The following is a 23,735-nucleotide window of genomic DNA, read 5'->3' on the forward strand; positions in this document are numbered from 1 at the left end:
TCATCAAACCAGAGAAAATGTTTTTTTCATGATTGTATTAGAATGACCTGTTATTGTGCTTGGCGAACAAGTGCCAGTAATGAAACATTCGTAATATGTTGACATATACAAATTAAATTGCTACTTGCCCGTTCCATCAAGTATAAAAATAACATGTTTTAGAACAGAGGTGGGCAATTATTTTTTTTCTAAAGAACCACAAGAAAGACTAGAACTATTGTGAAGAGTCGAGAAGAGGAGGAGCTCAATTGTACAATAAATATAAATGTAGCGTTTAGTACCCAGATGTGCACATGTTTACTGAAGTCAAACATTTGAATCATTATTACAAGACAAAACACACTGAGAAACTGATAAATGCAAAGACTTACTAAAAGCAGGACCAGAAACTCTTCGCAACCTTGTAATTCAATACTTTTTTTTATGAAAAGGTATATTTCTTGAGTTATAGCCAACCCTTCTAGGTTGGTGAAGTGGTGACACCTTAAACACCTTTAAGTGCAAAGTTTGCATGTTCTCCCCAAGTGTACTCCTATTTCCTCCCAAGGTCCAAGAACATGGCAGGTTAATTGGTGACCCTAAATTAGGTGTGAATGGGAGTGTGTGCTGTGGTGTTTGTCCTGTGATGCACTGGTGACCTGTCCAGGTTCCAGCACCCCACCGCATTGAGTGTAGAAGATGGATGGGTGGAGGAGTACCTGGATAACCCCTATGAACAAAGAGAAAATGCAAAGTTGATACAGAAAGGCTCTTAAACTGGGGAGCAAACTTGGGATTTCATCCTGTGAGCCGAGAGAGTGAACCTCTACACTACAAGTGGCATATAGCCCGGATCATGCACTAATTTCATATCGGGTTTTTTTCTCTAGAATGCACGAGTCGGCTGTTAATCCTACATTATAGTCATCAGTTCATCCACAAAACCCTTTTTTTTCTTATTTTCTTTAATATTTCTGCAGCCACCCCCCCCAAAAAAAAAAAAATTGCATACGCTTTAAAATAGATGTGCAGTTTTGGGTTTTTTTGTGTAATATGTATGAGTAAACATGAGTAAAATGCAAAGTGCGTGCACTTTTGCGTTTTTGCGTTGTGGCTCCTGTGCGGATTCTGCGCGGCGAGTGGCCCGCGTGTCATGCCCTTTTAAGAAAGATGAGGGAGCGCGTGGAGTGACGTCTGCTGCGCGCACACACACACACACACACACACACAGGCCGGAGGACAACTGACACTTGCGGAGCGGCGAGAGACAGCGAGCAGGAGACGGTGAGTGCAAATGCCAAACTTTACTACGCGCTAAAACGCGGTCAAATAAGCCGCCCGAGCTGCCGAGCCCAGCGTCGAGACGAGCCGGGGCAGCGAGCGGATACGCCGGAGTGCGCCGTGCGGGCTTTATTCATCGGACAATTCAGAAGATTTGTCCGCAAGTAGGGAGCCGGAGTATGTATAAATATATATATATATATATATATATGTGTGTGTGTGTGTGCACTCCCATTTTAGTCAAGGCCAGGCGGAAGGGCAGGTAACGGCTAGCTGTGTGTTCGGCTCCGTGTGTCGCTTCCCCCGAGAAAATACGCCGCGCCGCGTGTGTATTTCAAGCCTGCCACGCCCGGTTGGCGTTCGGAACGTGGAACGAGATTGATTTGCGGGTCGCGGCTGACACGCTGGCGGCGTTTTGGTGGGAATGTGTCGGGCTAGTCGTTAGCTTCGCCTGCTAACGAGCCGCGGCTAGCGGCGTGTGAAGTGTCGGCGGCCCGCAGCGGCCACTCAAAGCTAGCTAGTTAGCGGCTAACCAGCTTCATAACGGGACTTCTAAAAACAAGATTGTTTATGGGCAGATGCTCCCCCCCCCTCTCCCCCCGCCACCCCCTCACTCGCTCGGATTATAGATTATGGCATTTTAAATGTTATTTATTTATTTTTTCATCCGTAAACGGGTTTGTGGTTTGAACGGAATTTGATTAACGTTTGAAGTGGGATCACACATCGGCGGCGGCGTGTTTGGAGTCGGAGCCACAGATTGGAGCGATTTAGCATGACCTGGGGTGATAAACATATGCTACAGCCGTAAGCAAATTAGGTAGATTCGCGGCGAGATAACCTGGCAGCTCGGGGTGACTTTCACTTGTCCGTGTGCAGCTTTTTGAAAATGACATTTAAGTTCAAGGAATTGCACGCCAGTGTCTCTCGTTACCGCCGCATAGCGATTAAAAACGAGCACAAAGTTGATCAGAATAATGCAAAGCTGGGTGACAAATGTTGAGATGTTACTCCAGAAATAAACGCAACAAACCACTTAATTTGTCTAAAAATCCACGAGCAATAGTGTTTTAGACATATTTACATCGTGAATGAGCCTAGATGTTTTAAGATGTGTGCATTGTAATGTCAGTTAGGGAAGAGTGATGTAAAACAGGAAAGGTGTGGACTTCATCCTCAAATTATAAACATGCCGTCAGGTCAGATTTATTAATAGCAGATCGTCACAATGTCCATGAGGTGGAGTTTGAGCCTTTTTGGAGAGCATCTGGCCATCGCATTTGCAACCTACTGATAGCTTGTACCACATATGGCAGATTATTTAATGTCAAACTTGAGATTGATATGTTAAGATGATTGTCACTAAAATCAGCATTAACAGCTTTAAAAGAAAAGTATTCACCAAGAGATAATGCACAGATGTATATTATAGGTTCAGTAAGGAAAAGTAGATGGAGTTGAAAAGGTGGGAATGGTTGATATTGATGACTTTTCTTGATACGTTGATTGTGAGTTCCATATCTTTGCTTCACTAGTGTTCAGCCTTTATTGAAAGGGTATTTTTGTACAGTAGACAAACCAGGATGGACATTTCTTTTGAGGAACTAATCCTTTTGTGGTCTTGAGCAATGCATCGAGGGATTAAAATCCGCATGTAGTTTGTTACTTTTTTTCGGAGAAATTATTTACTTAATCTGATAAAAAAAAATTCTAGTCTTGTTGTTTCAACTCAGTTTAGAATATTTTATGCAGCTGATTCCTAAACATACAATAATAGTCAAAATAATCCATCCTGTTCTTCTTTAATATGATGCCACAAAATGAAGCCTTGTCTTTTTAACCTTTGTATCATTTTCACATTGTACAACATGAGGATTGTCTGTGATTCTCTCTTCAAATCTAATACAATAAAAACACAATCAAAATTTTTTTTTCCTTCTTTGAAATTGTAGATTATATAAAAAAGAACTAGTTATGCGACATTTGTCATGACGGCAATTCTGAATATAAAAACCAAAGCAATTTGTCGCGAGATCTGTTTCTTCATGGGCTTTTTGTTAACGCCATCCCGTCTCCCGAATTGTCTGGGTTTAAAGTTGATATATTGCTCCCTGTCTCTTAACTTGCGAGTAAGCAAGCCTGCTGTCTGGAGTCTTGAACAGGAACAGAGACTGGAAGAGGTTATTTTAGTAGGTAGCTACTCCTTTTCCATCCTATCAGCATGAAGCCTTCTCGCGCTTTAGAAAGAGGATGTGGTTACAGGTCAAGGCCCCGGCGGCACCGATGCGTTCGTCTCGTGGTGTCTGTTAGTTACTGGTCTTTGTCATAATTAAGTCACAGTCAAAGTTTTGTGTGCCAGGCTGAAGTTTGGCTCTGACTCAGGAGGATATTCAGGGTGATAACAGACCTCAAAAAAAGACCCATATGAGTAGAAGTATGGATAGTTCACTTCCTTTATGGTAATCATCTCTCATTATGTGTAGTTTTTCTCAAGATGATTGTGAGAGGAGTTAAACCTAAGTGAAATGAAAAAGGGTGACATTTGTTCCTCAATTCTGCTAATGGTAGTGAAATATTATTTAATGCACTCATACATCTTAAAAGAGACAAATTGAGGACAGGCCACTGTGAAACCATAGTAGGTCTTTTTTAAAATGCTGTGTGGTAGCAGGTTATTTTACAGGCTTGTAAATTTCTAATTTCCTCGGGAAGGGTCCAATAATGAACTACTTAATTTGGCATTAATTAAAGGGCCCAATTGATCTACTTGAATTTAATGGAGTCCCAATTAATTGCTCAGCAGGGTAAGCGTTTAAATCGGACAGGTTGTCAAAAAGGCACTCTAACAGGTACAGCAATGAAGTTTTCACATGATAAATACACAGTGGAGAAATGTGTGTGGTTGAAGTGAAGCAGCTCTTTTGATGGGTCTTTCTCTTTCAGCTGCGCAGCTGTTTTCAGCTATGCCAACACAACATTCCCCACATCCGCCTGTCTGCAAATATTGTCAGATCATATAGTTTCAGCCAAGAGCCTTTCTCTGACAACTCACTATTAATGAATTATTTTTCAGTACAATGATGTGTAACTGTTCCCTTGCCTCTTTCTCTCTGCTCTCAGCAAGTTGCTAGTCTTTTCTGCAAAGTATTTTGTTGAAGCTCAGTTTGTTTAAGTGATGAGAACTGCGGTCCTGGTGGAGCTAATGAGTAACCAGGAGCTTATCAACATAAAAAAAAACCAAAACGCATGCCTCCAGCATAGCCATTATCCTACCCTGTTTTTTCTACTTCTTAACCTCAAGCGTATGCTGTCTTAGCTGTGAGGCTTCTGTAATTAGCATGTGGGTTAACACACACACACACACACACACACACACACACACACACACACACACACACACACACACACACACACACACACACACACACACACACACACCAGTGGCGGTATCATGCTGCATTGCCCATAACCAGCGGATGTGTGCGTCTTTGCCATTTGCACTGGGTGGAAGATACGGAGGGCAGCTGTCAATCATCTCTTCCTGCTGAGTCAGTCGCTTTGACAGCCAATTTTCTGTCTGGTTGGTCTGACCAGACCAGGAAGTGTTGCCTCCTGGAAGTTGTAGTTCAGCTGAGGAGTCTACTCGTCCAGACCCATATTTCACTGCACGTAGTTGCTACCAGCCCCACGTAATTCAATTTCCAGCCTTAGATGGATACATACCTTTGGCTGTAGAGGGTGAGTGATGCAGTGATGTCATGCAGGAGCACGTTTGCTGTGGCATGTGGCTTTCCCTCGCTCCTTATTTGCTGGGGTTACTACGGGAGTGGAGGAACGGCAGCTGCATGTTTGTTATGTAGAGAATGACAGTGTGTAGTTGAGGACAGGAGAGAGAGAGTGAGAGGTTTAGTTAGAAAGTTCATGTCCTTAAATGGCCCTGTGTTTTTTTTTGTGTGTGAGGTGGATGAGAGTACGGTAAAAGTGTGTCTTGTGAGAAGGTGTCAGAACAATAGCATTGTGGCCTCTCATTGTGTTTTATTCTTGTTGTTCAACAGCCTGCAGTAATGGGTGGAAAACTCTGTAAGGAATAAGGCTGTGGGGTTTGTGGTTAATTAAATATCAAGTAGAATTTGCTTGAGCAATAATCAATAGGTTCATTCGAGCTGAGGAAGGTGGTATTTGTGTCTTGGCAGACATCAAGCTCAACCACTTCGCCATTATTGAAAGCAGGAGTAGACAAATGTCTTATTCGAGCACAGACTGAGCTCACACTAATGGTGTGGCTCCTGTGGTGTGGAAAATGTGAAAATGATCAGTGCAAATGCAAACAGTTGGCTCATCAGATGCTTATATTCTGCATGTGACAGAACTTAAATAACATAGACTTCTCCTTACGACCTATGAACTCACTGTTACCTTTGAAACGTACAAATAAGTCAAAGCAGTGACATGTTCTTATTGTATGTAAGACATCTTGGAAAAAAGACATTAAAGATTTGAGTTCTGCCACAGAGACAACAGGGACATGTTGGATGTGATCCGCCAGACTAACTCGGTCAACCCTCAGGTGTGTACAGGGAATGGTGACTTGGTGGGAAGACAAGCCAGCTAGTTGCTGGAGGTTTTTGGTAATAAGTCGTTTAAAGGCTTTGAAATGCTGCTTGTCAAAGGATGATAAGCAAGGGAGCGACAGTAACCGGAGCAGATCAGCAAGGTATGAGATCTGTGCAAAGAATATTTTGAAGACATTAGACACCATATGTAAGGTGGAACATTCAAGATGTACAACTGCTCAGGAAATGTTAACAGCTGTTTAATTCATTGTGGTTTTATTAATGTTACAAAACAAAGTTGGTGGGCTTTTATAAAAAAAGTTTGGTTGCCAAAACTTGGTAGTCTTGGTAAAGAGGGGGTTCACACGGACCAATAAAGGCGACATGTTCGAATACAGCAGCTCGATTACCCGTGACACCCTTTGTTTAGCTTGCTTTTATGTCTTTGCTGTATTCATACTTCAATCGAACAAGTTTCCTTGGAAGCGGACAAAACGAGCCGACAGAAACCTCTTGAGGAACCAACCCATGTCTGCTTGGCCTGATCACGGTGTTTCACACCTCCATAAATTAACCACACTAACTCCTGAGATTATTTGAAATGGAAAAGAAATGTGTCACAATTTGTTTTCTTTCGGACAGTCATTAAAGCTGCTGTCTTGTTTGTGTGCGTTATAACCAGATGGGGTTTCTTTGACTGCCACTCATGCTTTTCTTTATTTAAATTTTTTTTATTAGTGTTTCCTGTTTAGGCCTTGATCAGAACCTACTGTCATCTATTTATAGCAGTTCCTCATTAATTTACCAGCTCTGTGTGAATGTTGGTAAAATGTAGCTAATTTCTCATCAAACACAAGATATATGAACATAACTTTAATCCCTGGACCTTTTAATCTATTTTGACTATAACAAAAATGATTGGTCATATAGAAATTAATTTAATGTAAAGGTATTGAAACAAAGTTCCAATGAAAGGAAATTTAATAGCTCTATTGATTGTCTAAAATACACTTAGAGCTTTTATACAGCCTTTTTTGAGGACTTATTAAGAGACGGTTGCAATTTGACTGTGCGCTTTTTGGAGGTGCAGATATTCTTTATCACAACCTCTTGGAGACACAATAATCTAAGTGCCACAGTCAGAGAAGATTCCTCATGACGTCACCCGTCTCGATGGTCATCTGTCCTCACAATCCACTACAGAAACGTGACGTGTACATAGCTGACAAGTGAGGCCTCGCCGAAATCTATGCATGACATTGTCAATGTGACACTCTGCATGCGCTTGACTGTGTGCTCGGATGTTTACATGAGAGTAGAGCTGTGTGTGTTTGCACAGCACTTGTATAGCCCTGTTTTGTTTTTTTGTTTTTTCCCCTTATGTCTATCTGACTCCACCCTGATCGTGCCAGGGGAACTTCTCTTTGTGTAGTTAAAGGATTATGGAATATGAATTATGCACAGTCCCGTCTGGGCTTGGTATTCCACATGGTCACTGCTTGTGACTGAAGTCCGAGGTGCTCAGTCTTTTGTCCACCTCCCCCTCAGTGACTTTCGATGGCGTGTGCTTTAAAAAGAAACGGTGTGGGAGGCGATCATCTGCTCCTCCGAATGGCTGATGATTGGCTTCTGGTTGTTTCAAAAATGGGTCGTACTGCCAGCTACGGAATGTGATCATGAAGTAAGCTCCAGATTTGATGGCAACAAGCTGCACTTTTCACTAAGTGATCTGAACGTGTTAGCCTCCAGTTTCAAAAGCAAGGTTTGCTCAAGCACAATATACTTGGTACATCTTGTGTTTGAGGAAAACTGTTTATTAGTTATTTCTCTGAAGAGGGTTTGGTTACAGCTGTGTCAGTATCATTTACAGTAAACGCCCTCACACCCTCTGCTCATGATACTTGTTTAAAACGAGAGACGCTATGTTATTTCATGTATTTTTGCAGCTGTACAATAAACCCAAACCAACTATTAGATTTTCTGCGCACAGATATAATACCAGAGAGAGACACCATCATTAATTAATCTTATACTGGTTGATGGAAAAAAGAGAAAAATACTTTATGTGAGCCAAGTACTTTTTGCAATCTCAGAAAATTCTTTTTGTGTGCAATTCTGGTGTTTTGAGCACCCTGATGCAACCTTTCCCCAAAATATTTTGCATGACTATCTATATGCAGCTGTTGATATAAGTGACAATGCAATGTTGGAACTGATTTACTTGGAGAAATATATATTGACATCCTGAAAAGAAAGCTAACAGGCTGTGGGTTGATTGAAAAGTAAGTATTTAAAACTTTAAGTTGTTTCCAGTTCTCCAGCCATTCAAACTCATCTTTTGCAGTATTACACTGTTTTGTCATTGTAACGGGAAGATAGAAGTTTAAATTGAGGTCTACAGAGAGACTGAGAACTCCCTGCGTAACCCAGCTACAGTTAAACCCCAGCCTCTCTGTAGCTCTGTTGCCCGACTTGTAGTGACCCAGTTGGCGTGGAAGGCTGACTTTACGCCACACTGTGTGCACCGATGATTCCAAGCCTTCGCGTCCCTTAAAGGGGCATTCCCTTAATTTCACATTCCCCTTTGTTGCAGCTTCGCCTTTCCTCAGCTGTTTTCTGTCATTAGTCAACGAGGCACTCGTCATATTTCTCTTTCTACCAGCACCACAAATTGAGAGAGAGACTAACGGGTTTGACAGGAGGGTGTGTTTTGGTGAGCCAAAGCCAGATGATTGTGTCATGACGAGGAATATGTGCCAGATCTGTATATCATCTCCCTTTTGGTTCCCCCTACACTCACACACTCCACAGCTGGTTTGTGTTAGAGAAGGGGTCACATACTCTTCACCTCCTCCACCCTGAAGCAGCTCCTCTTATGGGTGTTCCCTCTATTGTTGTGCTGCTTCTTGTCCATAACCTCCAGGAATCGATAGAAATCTTCCTTTCTGGTATGGAAAAGAAGTCACAGACCAGACTGAGAGAATTCCTTTGTTTTGCAAGAAAGAACTGTCAACGGGCCTTACGTTTTTGTTTTAGTTCTTTCTTAATGCCTTTTCTTACTTAATCTGAATTTGCTTCTTATGGTTTGTCCTTTGCAGACTGTTGGGCTGTCCAGTGAAGCAATCCCGCCATGCGTGAATACAAGCTAGTGGTGTTAGGGTCTGGAGGTGTGGGCAAGTCTGCTCTGGTGAGTATGCCATCCTGAAATCCCTTCCTGCACAACCCAGTCTTCAGGAAACACCCCATGCAGTGTGTTTCCTAAAGACTTTGTAGATAATTGTCAATGAAACAGCAAGAGGTTTTGCGAGCATTAAGAGGAAGCTGGTAAAATTAGGTGAGTCAAACCAGGGAGGATTATTTTTGCACAGGGGCAATCGGTCCATTTCCCAAGTTTCAACCTCGGCTATTTTTGTTTAAACTATTGAAAGAGAAAATGGTTGTCTTCTCTGACAAACATTTGTCTGCTGCCTTTATGGCTAGCTTTATTTATTTGCTATTCACGTCTGTTAGTTAATATAACTGCTGAAATTGGTCAGGTATGCCAATTTGAAGCTAATCCCACATATAACCATATGACTGGTGTACAATAAAACAAAAGGAAAAAAATATATAAAGGAGTCTAACTGGCTTTCACATTTTTCCCTCCTCAAGATTGACAAGAAACAGAAGTGAACAATGGAAAGTGGTGTATTTCGTTGCTTTCACAAGTTTGCAAAGATAGCCACACATGTCTGCAAAATGTTGGATGCCCTGCTTAGTTAACTTCTACCAGGTGTCGAAGTCGGTTTAATCCATCAAACTGGCAGGATTAAGATGTTATCTGATGAACTTGTCCACCCCTTAGGTGAACCTGCTGCCCCTGAGCCCGGTGCTTTATATAGCACAGTTACACTCGTCAGTGAAAATATGCAAGGGGATTTAGTCCTGCTTTGTCACCATCATGTCTGGTGGTGGTGTTGTAGTAGTGGTAGTTGTGGTGATTGCAGATGTACACAGTGAGTCCACTATCTGGTTTCCTTGATGTGTTTTTTTTTAATTTTCTTTCTTCTTTCTGTGCCCGGGTGTTGCCGTTGTTTTCACACTGGCTTTCCCTTTGTGCTCTCTTACAGACAGTTCAGTTTGTACAGGGAATCTTTGTGGAAAAATATGACCCTACAATAGAAGACTCGTACAGAAAGGTGAGTGTCCCATGAGAAGGAAGGGAGGCCGAGTGCTGGGTTGAAACAAGATGATCGTTAGCAGCTGCTCTCCAGGTTCAAGTCATGATATTGCGCTTGGGAATTTTCACCGTTGGCTCCTCTCACTGTTCCATTTCCCTCAGTCTCTAACTTTTTATATTCAGTCTTTATGCTTTATCTCCCACTTCATGTCTTTCCCTCCATGTAACTGTTTCTAAAAAAAACAACAATTCTTGGTTGGATATGTGTTGCTCAGTGACCTGAACTCGAGCCTTACATTATCTCAATCTGTTTCTTTTTTCTCTAGCAAGTGGAGGTAGACGGGCAGCAATGTATGCTTGAAATTCTCGACACAGCCGGCACAGTAAGTAAACCCCATTCTGCAAAATCCTGCACGAATTCTCAGCTATGGTGTGTATAAACACTCTTGAATCTTATTGTGGAGTGCTGGTGTTGGACATGATAGAGGAACCTCAGTATCTTCCAGAAAAGTAATTTATTTTGACGGGAAATTGGGCTGGCTTGGATATATTTCATTTCACGCCAGATGTAACTGTGTGGGAGACACCGCAAAAGTAAAAAAGACGGGCTTTATTTCACTGCTGAATAAGGGCTTGTGTCCACATTGCTTTTGTTTTCTGGCTGGGGAACGCTGGCAAATTGCTGCACAGTGCTCCTGTGAAGTGTTTGGGCCGCAAGAGGAAAAAAATGCTGCATGCACATTCTGCTCTTAGAAATCTAAGCAGTGAAATACCTATAGTTTACTTCATAGCTAACAACTTTACAGCCCTTGTGGTTAGAGCTGGGCAAATTGAGATTTTCTTCAAACTTGATATTTAAAAATACAATATTGTTTATAACGATAGGTTTTTGCGTCAATATTAGTTTGGAGAGTTGCTGCCTTTCCCTATTATCATCTGCCTGCCTCACACTCCTCACTGCTCCTGCGGCCCCTCCCCTACATGGCGTGTGGCTAACATCTCAAGTTAGATGAGACACAACCTAGTGACGGACAAAGATGACGTAAAAGTGGAAGAGCAGGAACTCGTGGGGGGAAAAAGCAGAATGTTGGGTTAGATTTTACTCTTCCGACGTTGAGCAGAAAAACGCAATCTGCAGAGAATGCAAAAACATGCTTCGACCTAAAATTTGAGCATGACAAATTTATTCTCTCACCGTTTTCTGTCATTATGCTCAGCTCTGCCTCAGAAAAACACTGATAGGTCAGGGAGATGCGTGAACACACACAGGTGGATATTAAACACAGGGTGTGCTTTAATTATATGTAAATTAATAAAGGGAGTAATTTCCCACGCATTATTGTATAATCTCACACAGACTTTCCATTAATTTTCATGACACACAGTGTCATAAAGTTTAATCTGACTCTTTGACCTTTAAATACGTGAATGTTAAGCTGGGTCAAACACGTGGTCTGTTGCTTATTGCATACACTTCTTAATGAAAACAATTAAAGTTAACAGATAAAACCAACGCAGAGTGGACATTGGTGTTAAATTGGCTGGAATGTCTTTTGAATATTTCAAAATTTCCAGTCATGGACTTTTAAATTTTTTTTATTATCTGGTCATGCGCTCTATCCATGATTCCAGCATTCTCCACTCAAATTTCTACAGTGTGCTCTGCTAAAGCATTTAATTTTTAGGATCACACTCCTTAGGATTTCATATTCAGATTGATTCTGTTTTCGGAGGACCGCTCGGTTGTGTAGTGGTCCACTCTTTTGTCTTGGAGCGGGATTATACCGAGGTCGCATCTAGGCTTGAGTGTCTTTGTATGTAGTTTGCAAGTTCGCTTTGCGTGTCCCCCAGTTTCCTCACACCATCCAGAAACCTGCGTTTGAGGTTAGTTGGTCACTCTAAGAGTGTCCGAAGGTAAACCATTAGTAGTTTCTCTTTGCCTGGGGATGGACTGGAAACCTGTTCTAAGTCCGGCCTGCCCCTTCACCCACAGTCGGCTGGAATTAGCTCCAGCAGTTAGATGAAGCAGGATAGATGCATAGATCTGTTTAATAACATCCTTGTGGCTGAGAATGATTGATTTCAACAACAAAAACCAAACAAGCGGACACTAATTATAGAGCCAAACCTGAAAATATTTAACTTTTCATATGAATATTGGATAAAAGTTGTCAGGTCAAGCATCCAGGACATATGCTGTATCTCTTTGTACAAATGCGAATTCCTGATGATATCGCAGGTAATTGTTATACAATTTCAGACAGCGCGTGACAGAACTCGCGATCACCCCGTCCATTCTTTTCCCCTCGTCTTTGCAGGAACAGTTCACAGCAATGAGGGACTTGTACATGAAGAATGGCCAAGGCTTCGCTCTGGTATACTCCATCACAGCACAGTCCACCTTCAACGACCTCCAAGACCTGCGGGAACAGATTCTACGAGTAAAGGACACAGAGGATGTAAGCATATAAAGTCGATACAGTCATCATCTTGCAGCTTACTAACAAATGTATAAAGAGCTCTCGACATTTTTTCCTGACATTTAGATTTTTATTTATTTGTTTGCATCATGGTGGTTCAGGTTGTTGATGGAAAGTAAAGGCAGAAAATAGTACCGTTAGGTTAAAAGCACCCTGTGTTTGTGGGCTCAACCACCCACAATGTTCAGAGACCTGATCACACTGTTGCTATGGATACCATTGAACACCGCAATCACTACATCCTATTCCTGTAATTACAAATTTATATCACTTCAACAAAATACAGGTGGTGTTACAATGTTGTCTATAGAGTACAAACAGTGACAATGTTCATAACTATATGTACCCGTTTGTTTTATTAATATTGTGCATGCTGTGGTTGTGGTTTCATTATTACATCAGTGTTTAACACGGACCACTGGGGCTCACTTAGCTCATAGTCAAGTAGAACGTAGGGAAATGCTGTTGTGTGACGGAGGAATTCAGGGCTTGATTTGTAGCTTCTTTTCTTTTTTTCAGTATACAGTCCACAATGTGTCACGTAGCACAGCACATTTCCATGTCTCCGTAACTCTTAAGTTGTGAGGCTGTTAGAGTAAGTCCTCCATCCCCTTTCTGCTTGAGCTGATGTCGTGTACGTCAGCAGGATCTAAGATGCCCTTTTTTGGTGATCTCTGGAGGGAATGAATGTTACCATAACCCTCTCTCTTGCTCTTTCCTTCCCCTCAAACTCGCTCTCCCTTTTGATCACTGTCAGCCATCGAGATGCTCCTTTTTTTGTCCTCTTCTTGCTTCCCTTCTTCTTTATCCTTTTTGCTGGTATACTCTTCTCCCAGTTTTGACTGGCCTTTTCAGCGCCTGTTGCTTCACGTTCCCCTCCTCATCTCTATGGCCTGACTTGTGGTGTTTACTGTGGTCTGGTGCTCTGTGTGGGTGATTGGGCTGTGAGGGATGATGTGTGAGGCAAGCTTCAACTCATCAGAAACCCACCGGATTGTTGAGCTGCGCTGCATCATTAGAATCTAGGTTGTTTGAAAGCTGAGGTTAGCTGCAGGATCAGAGGCTCCTTGACGCACAAGAAAGTAGTTTATTTTTCATTTTCTTTCTGTCATTCCCCCAGTTCAAACACTTTTGACTACCTGTCTGTCTTTTACGGTAACTCTGCCAGCCGTCAGTTCACTGCTGATTATGCTGTTACCTGATAGCCGTGACATCTGTTTATCTTTCCTTCCACTAATGCTTCACCCAACAAAATGCTCAATGTGATTCCTTTTTTTTTTTATACATGAGTGGACAGATTTGTTATTTAGTTGAAAGCTTTCAAGCTGTTGCAGAGCTAAAGTCGGCAGTGTGGCTGCTGCTGCAGCTGTTCTCCTTCCCAGCACTGCCACGCACCATTTGCTGCAAAGCCAGCAAAATGTACACTTGCACTTAATCCTGCCAAGTTCAATTAAGAAAACCCCTTAATGATTGTACATTTAACACAGTAGGGTCACATCCAATCTCCTCAAAAACAGTCATTAGTGTAGGGAAATATAAAGTAACTGCACAGGCAGCAGTGCATTAAAATTTTGAATTCTTTACTTCCTCCACAGTCCTTATGTAAGAGTGGTCTCATGACTTCTCCGGGTCGTCGCCGTCTTTACTTGTGTTCTCTGATGGTATTAATGCCCATGCTTGTGACTCACTGCTTCATTTGGAACGACTGGCTCCATTCATTTATGCTATTCTATACGCTAACGTTCTGTGTTCCCTGCAATAGAATCTCCAGCATGCCATTGTGGGCGGGATAGGACCTGTCTGTAGCATGTTAACGGCAACTGAACAGCTTCTCTGTGGGCTGAGCAGATTCTTTAAGTACGCTAATGCTACCTCATGTGCTGCTGACACTGAACATTTTTTCTGTTCCCTGCATACCTCCATCCTTCCACCCATCTTGCCATTCTTTATGATCCCGCCTGGCTCAGGAGTTTTTGTTGGGGGGGGTGGCATACCATTGGTTCTCCTAGGACCCCTGGAGAAATGTCTCTCAGTAGTCCAGTGTGAGTGCTTGTTTGGATATCAAACATCTAGCAGCAACCTCTGCAGGGTTAATCTAAACATCTCAGCTTCCTGTCGCCTGCTCCACGGAGGGAGGGAGTGAGTGAGGGAGGGAGGGAGAAAGAAAGCGAGAGAGCCAGTAAATACACCGTTCTTTACATTATCTCTTGGAGCGTGGCCGCACTGCCGTACATTGTCGGTGGGAAAAAATGTGAGGAAATAAACGGGTTGGTGCATGTCAGAATACCACCACATGGTTTACAAATATCCAGTTTTTCCACATCCCCAAAACATGTCTCAGGACCCTCTCTGGGCCACAAGAAGGGAGTGAAAGCAGGATTTCCCATGCATGGATTTATTTGTTGCCAGGACACCACAAATAGATTTCCCTAGCTGATATATTATTGGCGCTTGCATGAAAAACTTTCCACCAGTTGAGTTTTGTTTGTTGCTTGCTATGTGGAACTCCAAACAATTATTCAGCTCTTCCCTAAAACGTGTGCCCTTTTCTGGCAGTGCTCAGTTTTACAAATAGTGGTTCAAAAAACCAAGTTGAAATGATAATACACACAAACAGCCTGACACTATCAAATAATTCCTGAGAGTAGCCGGAGCGTGGAATCAAGCTGAAATGTTCGAAAGCATTCAGGAAGGAAGGCGATGTTATCCCGGCTGGGCGGGGCAGCTGCGACTTCCTCCGGGCCAGCGTTCTCCCTAGATAGCCGGTCAGGAAACAGCAGGCAGGATGAGACGCATCCCGACACCATGACTGCTGCGGCTCAGCCCACTGTGACAGCAAATGCTTAAGTTAGGCCCACAATGTTCCCTCTTCCTTGCAGTTTTTGTTCTTTGACCTTGGTCATTTCAAATATCCGATCACGGACACGAAAGGAGAAGTGTTGATGGTTTGGGAGATTCCAACATGAGCTGTGTTTTCTGCTAATGGTTGTGTTCTTAGTTGGAATAATTCTAAATAAACTAGAACTAATTCACACGCCAGTTTATATAGATTTTTTTAAATCTCCTTTGTCATTGTTATGTAACTTCAACGATTTTCTTTGCTGTCCCTCAGGGATGGATTGATCATCTCTCCCCCTCCCACCCAGGGATGTCACTAAATTGAATAGACGTAGCTGTTTAATTACAGGGTTCCCACACTGCATTGTTTATATGCCTTTATCCGTGACATACAGTATATCCTCACTACATTTCATTAGGTCAAGTAATTTAGTGATGCCCACAAAAAAAATTTTAGTTGCTTGCAGGAAAAATCCGGTAAAATAATCTGTAAATATTGTCCATATATAACCATCTGTCCACTGTTGTATGTTAAACAGACAAAGGAGTTTATTAGCTTGCAAATATTATCCTCCTCCATTATCTATTCTCTCCAAGTTGCAAAGTGGCTGTTAACACTGAAACTTCACAGATGCTATTGTCTTCATGGATGTTGTGTCCTCAGAGAAAATGTGAGTAAGGCCCGGCTTTCGTTTTTAGCTTTCTTGTTGGTTTTTTTTGCAGAACTGAGGCACCCTGTGTGAGTTTTTGACTTGCAAACGGGCATAACAGGCATGGGCAGAATCTATTTGATAAAGAGAGGGGAGGTTTGCAGCTACACAACTTGTCACTGAATTGAACATAAACTGCGTCAGTTCTTGAAAAATGTGCATATGTCAGTTTTTTATTAGACGTTTCTATTTTAAACTCTTTGAATTCTTGGTTTGTTATACAACATATGTTTGCAGTATTTAATTTTAATGTTGTTTTGTATCCTGCTGTTATCCGGTCACATCTTGAATTTCAGTTCCTGTTTTCCATTAGAAGTCTTTATTATCTTCCATACTGCATGACATTTCAATTTCCTCTTAGACCTTCCTTTTGACGCCTGCCTGTTTGTTTTCCCTCCATTTAATTTCATAGACTTATTTACAAACCATATCTGTGTGTAATTAGGATAATTTCTTTTACTGCATTCCAAATGTAGTTTTTCTTACAACAGATTTCTGTTTTTTTTTTTTTTATCATATTGGTTAGTAAGCAGTGTAATTGTGGTAATGTAATTACAATATATAAAACTGATTGTCATTGTCCAGACATATGTAGCTTATTATGGTTTTGGGTTTGTCAATCTGTAAAAAGTCCCTCATCTTTTCAAGGTGAAATCATCTTTATTGTGAGTAATTTTACTGCCCACTGTCGGCTCATGCAAGTGTTGGGGAAACTTCAGCATAAGCCTGTGCTTGTTGCTTTGAGTAACATCGATGAAAATTTTGTGAACATATAAGGAAATTAGATATTTGTCTTTAAAGTTATGGATTTTTAGACAACTAAAACATTGTATTGGTTTCTTTCATCCTCAGTCAGACTTGTGGCTTCCAACACTGTATAGGTATAGAGGCATTTCTACCCAAACTAAACTAAAACTTTCAATACTGCATATAGTTATAAAGACTGTAACCTAAAATATTATGCGTTATTTTACATGTACTGTGGAGAGACTTGGATGTATTGACATTGCAACCTTTCCATTTCTCTTGTGCATCCCCAGGTGCCCATGATCCTGGTAGGAAACAAGTGCGACTTGGAGGATGAGCGCGTGGTGGGAAAAGAGCAGGGCCAGAACTTGGCCAGACAGTGGAACCACTGTGCCTTTTTAGAGTCCTCTGCTAAGTCAAAGATCAACGTCCTTGATGTGAGTACTCACCGACACGAACCAGCAGTGACCCTGAACCACGATACTGTAAGCAGACATGAGCTAGAATAATATATTTGCATGATGTGTTGAAACAGGAGTTGAGTAGGATTATACCTGTTGCGATGAGGCTTCACCAGCTCTTTAAAGATACTATGTTAACTGGTTTTTGTCTGTGATCTTCTTACTTCTAGATCTTCTATGACTTGGTCAGACAGATAAATAGAAAAACACCAGTGGAAAAGAAGAAGGCAAAAAAGAAATCCAACTGTGTCCTGCTTTAAAGACCCTGAGCCCCTGCAGCAGCTCTGAGCCAGGTATGTATGTGCCTGTGTTTCTGCCTACAAGTCCAAAACACATTAGTCATAGATACGCATGCAGCTGGCACACTTATGATTCATGGACATGCTGTCGGGTTAATTACTGTTCCGAAGCAGCTTTGATCTTCCTGTCCAGTCCCCGACGATGCCGTCTACATCATTTGTAGTTTTTGTGTCCCATCACACTGTATTACATGTTTTCTTGGCCTGCAGCTAAGTCAGGTCACATAAACTGTGCCAGCTGTGGTACTGTCCCTTCCAAACATCCTGAGCATCCAGCGACTTGGAACAACATTTGATGGGGCAGAGAGCTCCCCCTAAAGGCAGCTGAGGGCATAAACAACAGAATATAGGTTACAAAAATAGTTTTGTTTGTTTTTTCTTAATATGCATTAGTAGCTAAGTAACACACTTTATACATGTCAAATTGGCATCTTATCTCTTTGAGCTCTTTGGACCCAGCATATGTAAACATTATCCTTTGATGAGTACAGAAGTAGTGTGTCAACATTAGTCAGCTGCACTCAGTGTAGTTATCACTGAAAGAGGAACTATTCCATGTGACACCACAGCAGGTCATTAGTATTATCTGTATGATGTGTCCTATTATAGTGAGTAAACGACTGTAAACTGCGACAAACTCTCACGATAAGTTATCTGTGATACCAATGAGGTACCTACAGAGTAAATATTTCAAGTGTGAAGTGCTTTCAATGGCACTTTTTGAATGAATGATTCACGGTACAAAAGTGTAGCGTGGATTAAAAATTGTCAAACCTCAGCGAACTGCCGCAGCTGGTTGCGTGTGAGGAAATCCTGATCTGTCAGGATGTTGGTTTCCCGGAAAATCAGAATCGTTTCTTCTTTTCTTTTTTCTTTTTTTTCCACAATGTTTTGGCACGCCGGATTCTGGTAAAGAGGAAGTCTGAAAACAGTCATGCTCCGTTAATAGCGCAGCTCATTTCTGTCAACCTCTAAACAGACAAGCCTGTGTATGATTTTCAGCCTGGCTGTGACGTAATGATCAGGTGCTCGGTGGCAGATTGAAAAAGAGAACTAAAGCTGCAAACGCTGACAGTGCAGGGATGGGATTTGTACTGGTAAAATGCATTTCTGGGTCTGTTGGGCTGCTCTGTTTTCTTGCAGGAGTAGCCACTGCAAGTCACTACAAAATCTAGCAAATGTATGGTGAAAAAGATTTTTTTCCCTTCATGATTCAATCTGTCAAGCTATTAAATCTCATTATCAACAATTAACAATTCTAACTTGCTTGTTAGTTAGCATCAATTTTTTTCATAGCCATTAGTCAGTTAAAAAAAAAAAAAAAGAGGCTTCTTTTCGTCTGGGCAGTGTGGCATAATGTAAACATTTGTTTTATCTGACTGCCCTCGTCTAATTATAACTGCTGGCACTGCTCAGTGTCAGAGTTCATGTTCACTTTGAACTCCCGATAAGATTTAACCCCCGTTCGGTCATCCCTCATGAGTTTATATGTCCCAGTAAAAACGGTTTCCACCCTGATGTGGAAAGTTCCCTTCACATGATGACTTGAGGTTTCGTCAGTTGAGGAAATCTTGTGATACGCGCCCACCCTCACACAGGCGTTATTGAGTCCAGCCTCGGTTTTTCCGAACGCAAACCTTAGTGTAGCTTGTATAATGTGTCATTTGACCCCCCATAAAGGAGAATCTTTATACCTGCTTCCACTTGTACTATTGATTCAACTGTGAAGTGGGTGGAACACTACGCAGTCGGAGATGAAGTCGAGAACTGAAAGGTGTGGTTTTGAAGATCAGAAGCTTTACAAAGGCGGTTGAATGTTTTCTATAGACTACGTCATGCTCAGTTCCTAGCCTGTATTTGTTGATAAGTGTCGACAAGTGTCTTTTCAAGCAGTTTCTGTCCACTTTTTTCTTTTGATAATGCTCTGATGCGTTCATTTCTTTCAAGAAGGGAGAACTTTGGGGTTGACATGCTGAACTGTCCGTCATTGTAGGCCTCATGAAATCAATTTAAAGTTGTCAAGGTTTTGATTTTGTGACGGCGGGCTATGTCAAATAGGTTTTTGGATATTTCCCATCAAATATACTTTTTCAGTCCTGTAAAACAATTTCAGATATGCAAATATCTAACATTATAACAGACAATAAATGGGAATCTGCAAAAGTATTTACAACTAATTGGGCGATGGTCTTTGCAGCAGTGCGTGCTGCCATGTTGTTCACTGTTTTTAAGGAAACAAAAATACATCCATCATGTTGAAAACAAAGTAAAGCTTCAGAGTTGTGCATAGAAAAGTCATGTGTCGATGAACTAATCAAGATGGAACAAGCCAATAAACAGTATTAGAAGTTGCTTTGCCACATTTCCTCCAAATGTAACATTTCCATCCACATACTGTTGGTCAGTACCTTGTTACTTCTACAGATGCTCTGTAAAAGAAGGTTCAGGGTCAATAGTTGGGCATCTTTATATACAAAGTAGAAAGGATGTAAATTGTGAAAGTTCAATACTTCTACAGGAGCTCAGTCCCTGTAAATGCCTAAGTTGAGACACCAGCAAAGGGGAACTTTAACATGGACCTCCCTCACTTAATGTTAACTTGTGTGGTGGTGGGGGAGCAAATCTTTGATATGACCGAGTCGTAGGATTAGTGACACAGACAATACCATTGTGTCCGGCCCAGACATCAGGGCTGCTAAACCACCCACCGCGTTCCAGGTCTGAATACATCTGTGCTGGTCAGTTAGAGGTCCACAGTGTGTGAGAGTGGGGCCTCTGTGCTTGTGCCCCGAGGCAACGTCTGTACCCCCCCACCCACCCATCCCTCCATGTTCACACGCTGGCCAGACCAATGAACCTGCACTAACGGGATTTCAGCCTCACTGTTACGCCGCTCATTACAAACCGGAGAGAGACGGAGAGTTGGAGCCGGGGTTACAGTGCCAGCCACAGAGGGACACTCGCAGAGGAACTTAATGGGACGTTTCGTTTTGTGGCAATTTTCCAACACGTTGACCTCATGAGTGATGGGCGCGTTTCAGTGTGGGCCGCCAGTGCATCGATAATCATCAGGAAGCTGACACCTGATATGATGGCTTATTGGCCCATTGCCTCCGCGATCCTCTTTTCAATTTTAACTTACTTTTTTTAAGCCTGCCATGCTTGAAGATGCTCTACCAGCTTTAGAATGAATTTGATTTAAAAGAAGAGTCTGTGAAGGCTTGTTTCCACATCTTTTAGTACAGTCACAACAGCAGGTGGCCTTCAGAGTCAAATCCTGCCGTGCTGAGTCACATTGGCTCATGTTGTTTTATCACTACAGTGTGGGACTTTATTACAGTTTATATACTCGGTGAATGAGGTCTGTGTTTTTGAAAGGTGGAACGTTGCTTAGATGTTGCCCCAGCTGGCAGTTTTTATATGACTTTTAACATCGCTGCATGCAGTTTCTGCACCACAGTGGATAAAGCCTGTGATGCATCGACTGTATGAATTGAAGCACTATGATAAGTCAGATCTTCAGATTTGTTGAGCCTTTATGGGTCAGCTGGACCGCTGCACCCTTAGACCAATTGACCGTCCTGCCGGATGGTAGTGGATGGAGTTTGATGGGCACATGTCTGTAGGATTAATGATTTTTCTGAATCAATTGGCTGAATTCTGTGGGCAGCTGCTCAGGTTTTACTCACATGACTGAAAGCTGTACATGTGCTCTCACCTGGTAATGCTTAGACTGCCTCAACAGATCAGATTCTCTTGAGCACCTGAATGTTTTCTAAGCATCGCAATCAAAGTTCAACAGACTCCCACATGTCCTTTTTTTCTTTTTTTAACTCCAAGTATCTGAACCGGTTAAATCCAGGAGGTTGACCTCAGAGCAAAGTGAAGTGCTCACTAAGCCTTCTTTAGATCCATTCTCCACTGACAAGTGTCTTTTGAGGAAAAAGCTTTAGTTTCAAGGCTTTCTGGTTCTGACCTTGACAGACAGAAATTGTAACAAAAAGGCGTTGAGTTTTTGTGCATTTAAGTCAAATTGGACAATGACGGCCTTGGTGATTAATAAAAGATAAACTTGAAGTTCCACTGTAATAAAAGTACAGAACCAATGACTGATGCAAACTGGTTATAAGGTTGTCCTGTGCTACATGAGCATTCTGCAAGTGTGATTTATTGGTGACTCCACTAATGATTGTTGAAGATGTCAAAAAAACTAATTGAAAGCCTTTGAACTGAACTGTTTTTCCCATCCTCATGTGTGGATTTCGTCGGATCTGAGAACAAACCTGTCACTGCATACAGAATTTTTCACATTGAAAAATCTTTTTTTTTTTAACCAAAATTCTGGGACCTCTGATTTTCCTCCATATCACATAATCGGAACAATTCTCAAGTGAATGCTTGAAACATTTTAGATTATATATTCAGGTGGAAGACTAGACAGATACATAGACACTTTACTAATCCAGATGGAAATTGAAGTTTGTATCAGCCCACATGCTGAATTTCAGTCTCTGTTTTACTGAAACTCTAAATGCCGACTGTAGCATCTGTGACACGGCTTCAGAAAACATTTGCTCAGGTGCAATGTCTTTGTCAAAAACATGTGCAATAGCATTGATCAGCCACCGGAGGGCAGCAACGCCTTGCTGATTTCTTTACAGCTTCTTTAGAGGCCCAAAGTTTCTAAGCTCAAGAAATAACATCACTACATTTATGAGCTGCTAATAAACAAACTATGAATTTAAAATCTATATGAAACCCATTAATTATAAATGATATGCTGAGTTATTGGAGCTTTCACTAATATGGTTTTAATCGATCACAATTCAAAAAAACAAAACAGAAAACAAGCTTTTAACTTCCTGATTAGGTTCAAACTGTTGTTGCTCAGTACCCCACCACATACAACTCGCTGTGTTTTTATTTAGAAACACAAATCCACACAATTATTAGAAATTTTACTCCATCGTCTGGTGACCCAAAGAGAAAAGCCTGCGACCCACTTTGGGTCCGAGACGCTGCTTTAGAGGGAATGAGAGGATTAATGCTGATGAATGAATTAACGACTGATCACCGCTGTGCTGTCTTGCAGAAATGCTGTAATGAAGAACTGTTGCCCTGATTGGAACGTGCCAGCATTCCAACAGCCACCCCCCACCCCCCCCGCCTCGCCCTGCCCCCACCCCATGCCCCCTCCATCAGCCATAAATGGTGAATCAGCTGACTGAACTGCTCCTATCAAAGCCGAGGACGATCTACGCGAGAGCAAATAGAGAAACACAGACAGCGAGAGGGAGAAGACTCTCGCCTCGGAGGACCTTCCTCTGTCTCGGTTTCAGTGTGAAGCTTGAACGGACAGTTTCCACATCTGCACCAACTTAACAGCACCACAAACTGATGATAAAACGCAGCAAAGCCTCCGAAAGTTTAGGGATAGGGACAAAAAAAAAAAAAAAAGCGTCCATGAGCCGCCCCGTATGGCCAGAGAGCAGCCCCTTATTTTCAAAAATAATTTTTTTTGCTTTTGGTTTTGTCTTTGAAGTTTGACAAAAAGAAAATAACAGCGTTTAAAGAAGGAAAACAAAGTTAGAAGTTGGACTCAGTATTTTTCATCTTTTTCAATATCAATATTGTATTTGAAAGACATGGAAGTTGACCTCTTTAGTTGTATGATTATAAATATTCTTCAAAAACGAGCATGAAAAAAGTGCATCAGTTAATACGTGTAGATGTTTTCAAGTGAAATCAAGTGGAAAAGTGAGAAATTTTTTATAGCCATACACCTATTCTCCATGCCTGTCATGTCAGTGATGATAGATCAAGGTCTATGATATGTATTATTATTTTTTATTATATTTTTTTTTTTTCTTTGTTCGCCCTGTTGTTCATGGACTTCTCTTCTGCAAATATCTCTCTCTGATGTGACTTAATTTTATACTCAGTCACTGGGATTTCATAGCTCCCATAATATATTCTAATGCCATTTTTTTTGCATAACAATGCTTCAGAAAAAAAAAAAAATGGGTCTTTTATAGAAGAAATATGGGGAAAAATGAGGATTGATTTCTATGTCTCTTGAAGCTGAAATATATTATACTAAACCAACTCTAATAATGCTTCTTGTGTTTTTCTGTCAATGATGTTCCAGCTTTTATGGATTATTAAAGTACATTTTAGTACATTTTCATTATACTGGTCAATGTATTTTTGTGAATTAAACTTTTATTC

General features: G+C 41.5%; 1 protein-coding gene across 4 annotated transcripts; it reads left to right on the forward strand.

Annotated features, from left to right (window-relative positions):
• Window positions 1-1,127: 1,127 nt before the first annotated feature.
• Window positions 1,128-23,735, forward strand: LOC308108200 (ras-related protein Rap-1A-like). 4 transcript variants are annotated; one of them, XM_080460972.1, is made up of 8 exons: window positions 1,128-1,263; window positions 8,912-9,000; window positions 9,923-9,991; window positions 10,299-10,355; window positions 12,291-12,431; window positions 17,041-17,184; window positions 17,379-17,501; window positions 22,600-23,735. In XM_080460972.1, exons 2-7 carry the CDS (start codon window positions 8,944-8,946, stop codon window positions 17,466-17,468), a joined length of 558 nt encoding a protein of 185 aa, XP_080317098.1. In that variant the 5' UTR covers window positions 1,128-1,263; window positions 8,912-8,943; the 3' UTR covers window positions 17,469-17,501; window positions 22,600-23,735. The 4 variants fall into 4 exon arrangements, with proteins under 4 accessions (XP_080317098.1, XP_080317099.1, XP_080317100.1 ...); XM_080460973.1 differs by having other exon boundaries at window positions 1,232-1,437; window positions 22,600-23,734; XM_080460974.1 differs by lacking the exon at window positions 1,128-1,263 and adding an exon at window positions 1,499-1,522 and having other exon boundaries at window positions 22,600-23,734.

Source organism: Lipophrys pholis (assembly GCF_963383615.2).
Source record: "Lipophrys pholis genome assembly, chromosome: 4".
Taxonomy (NCBI): Eukaryota; Metazoa; Chordata; class Actinopteri; order Blenniiformes; family Blenniidae; genus Lipophrys; species Lipophrys pholis.

What these genes read in the sequence shown, in the direction of transcription:
- LOC308108200 (XM_080460972.1), top strand. Translation starts at nt 8,944, where the DNA reads ATGCGTGAATACAAGCTAGTGGTGTTAGGGTCTGGAGGTGTGGGCAAG. An exon ending in TTCTCGACACAGCCGGCACA is followed by an intron (nt 10,356 to 12,290) that starts GTAAGTAAACCC and finishes TCGTCTTTGCAG; the next exon opens with GAACAGTTCACAGCAATGAG. An exon ending in CAAAGATCAACGTCCTTGAT is followed by an intron (nt 17,185 to 17,378) that starts GTGAGTACTCAC and finishes TCTTACTTCTAG; the next exon opens with ATCTTCTATGACTTGGTCAG.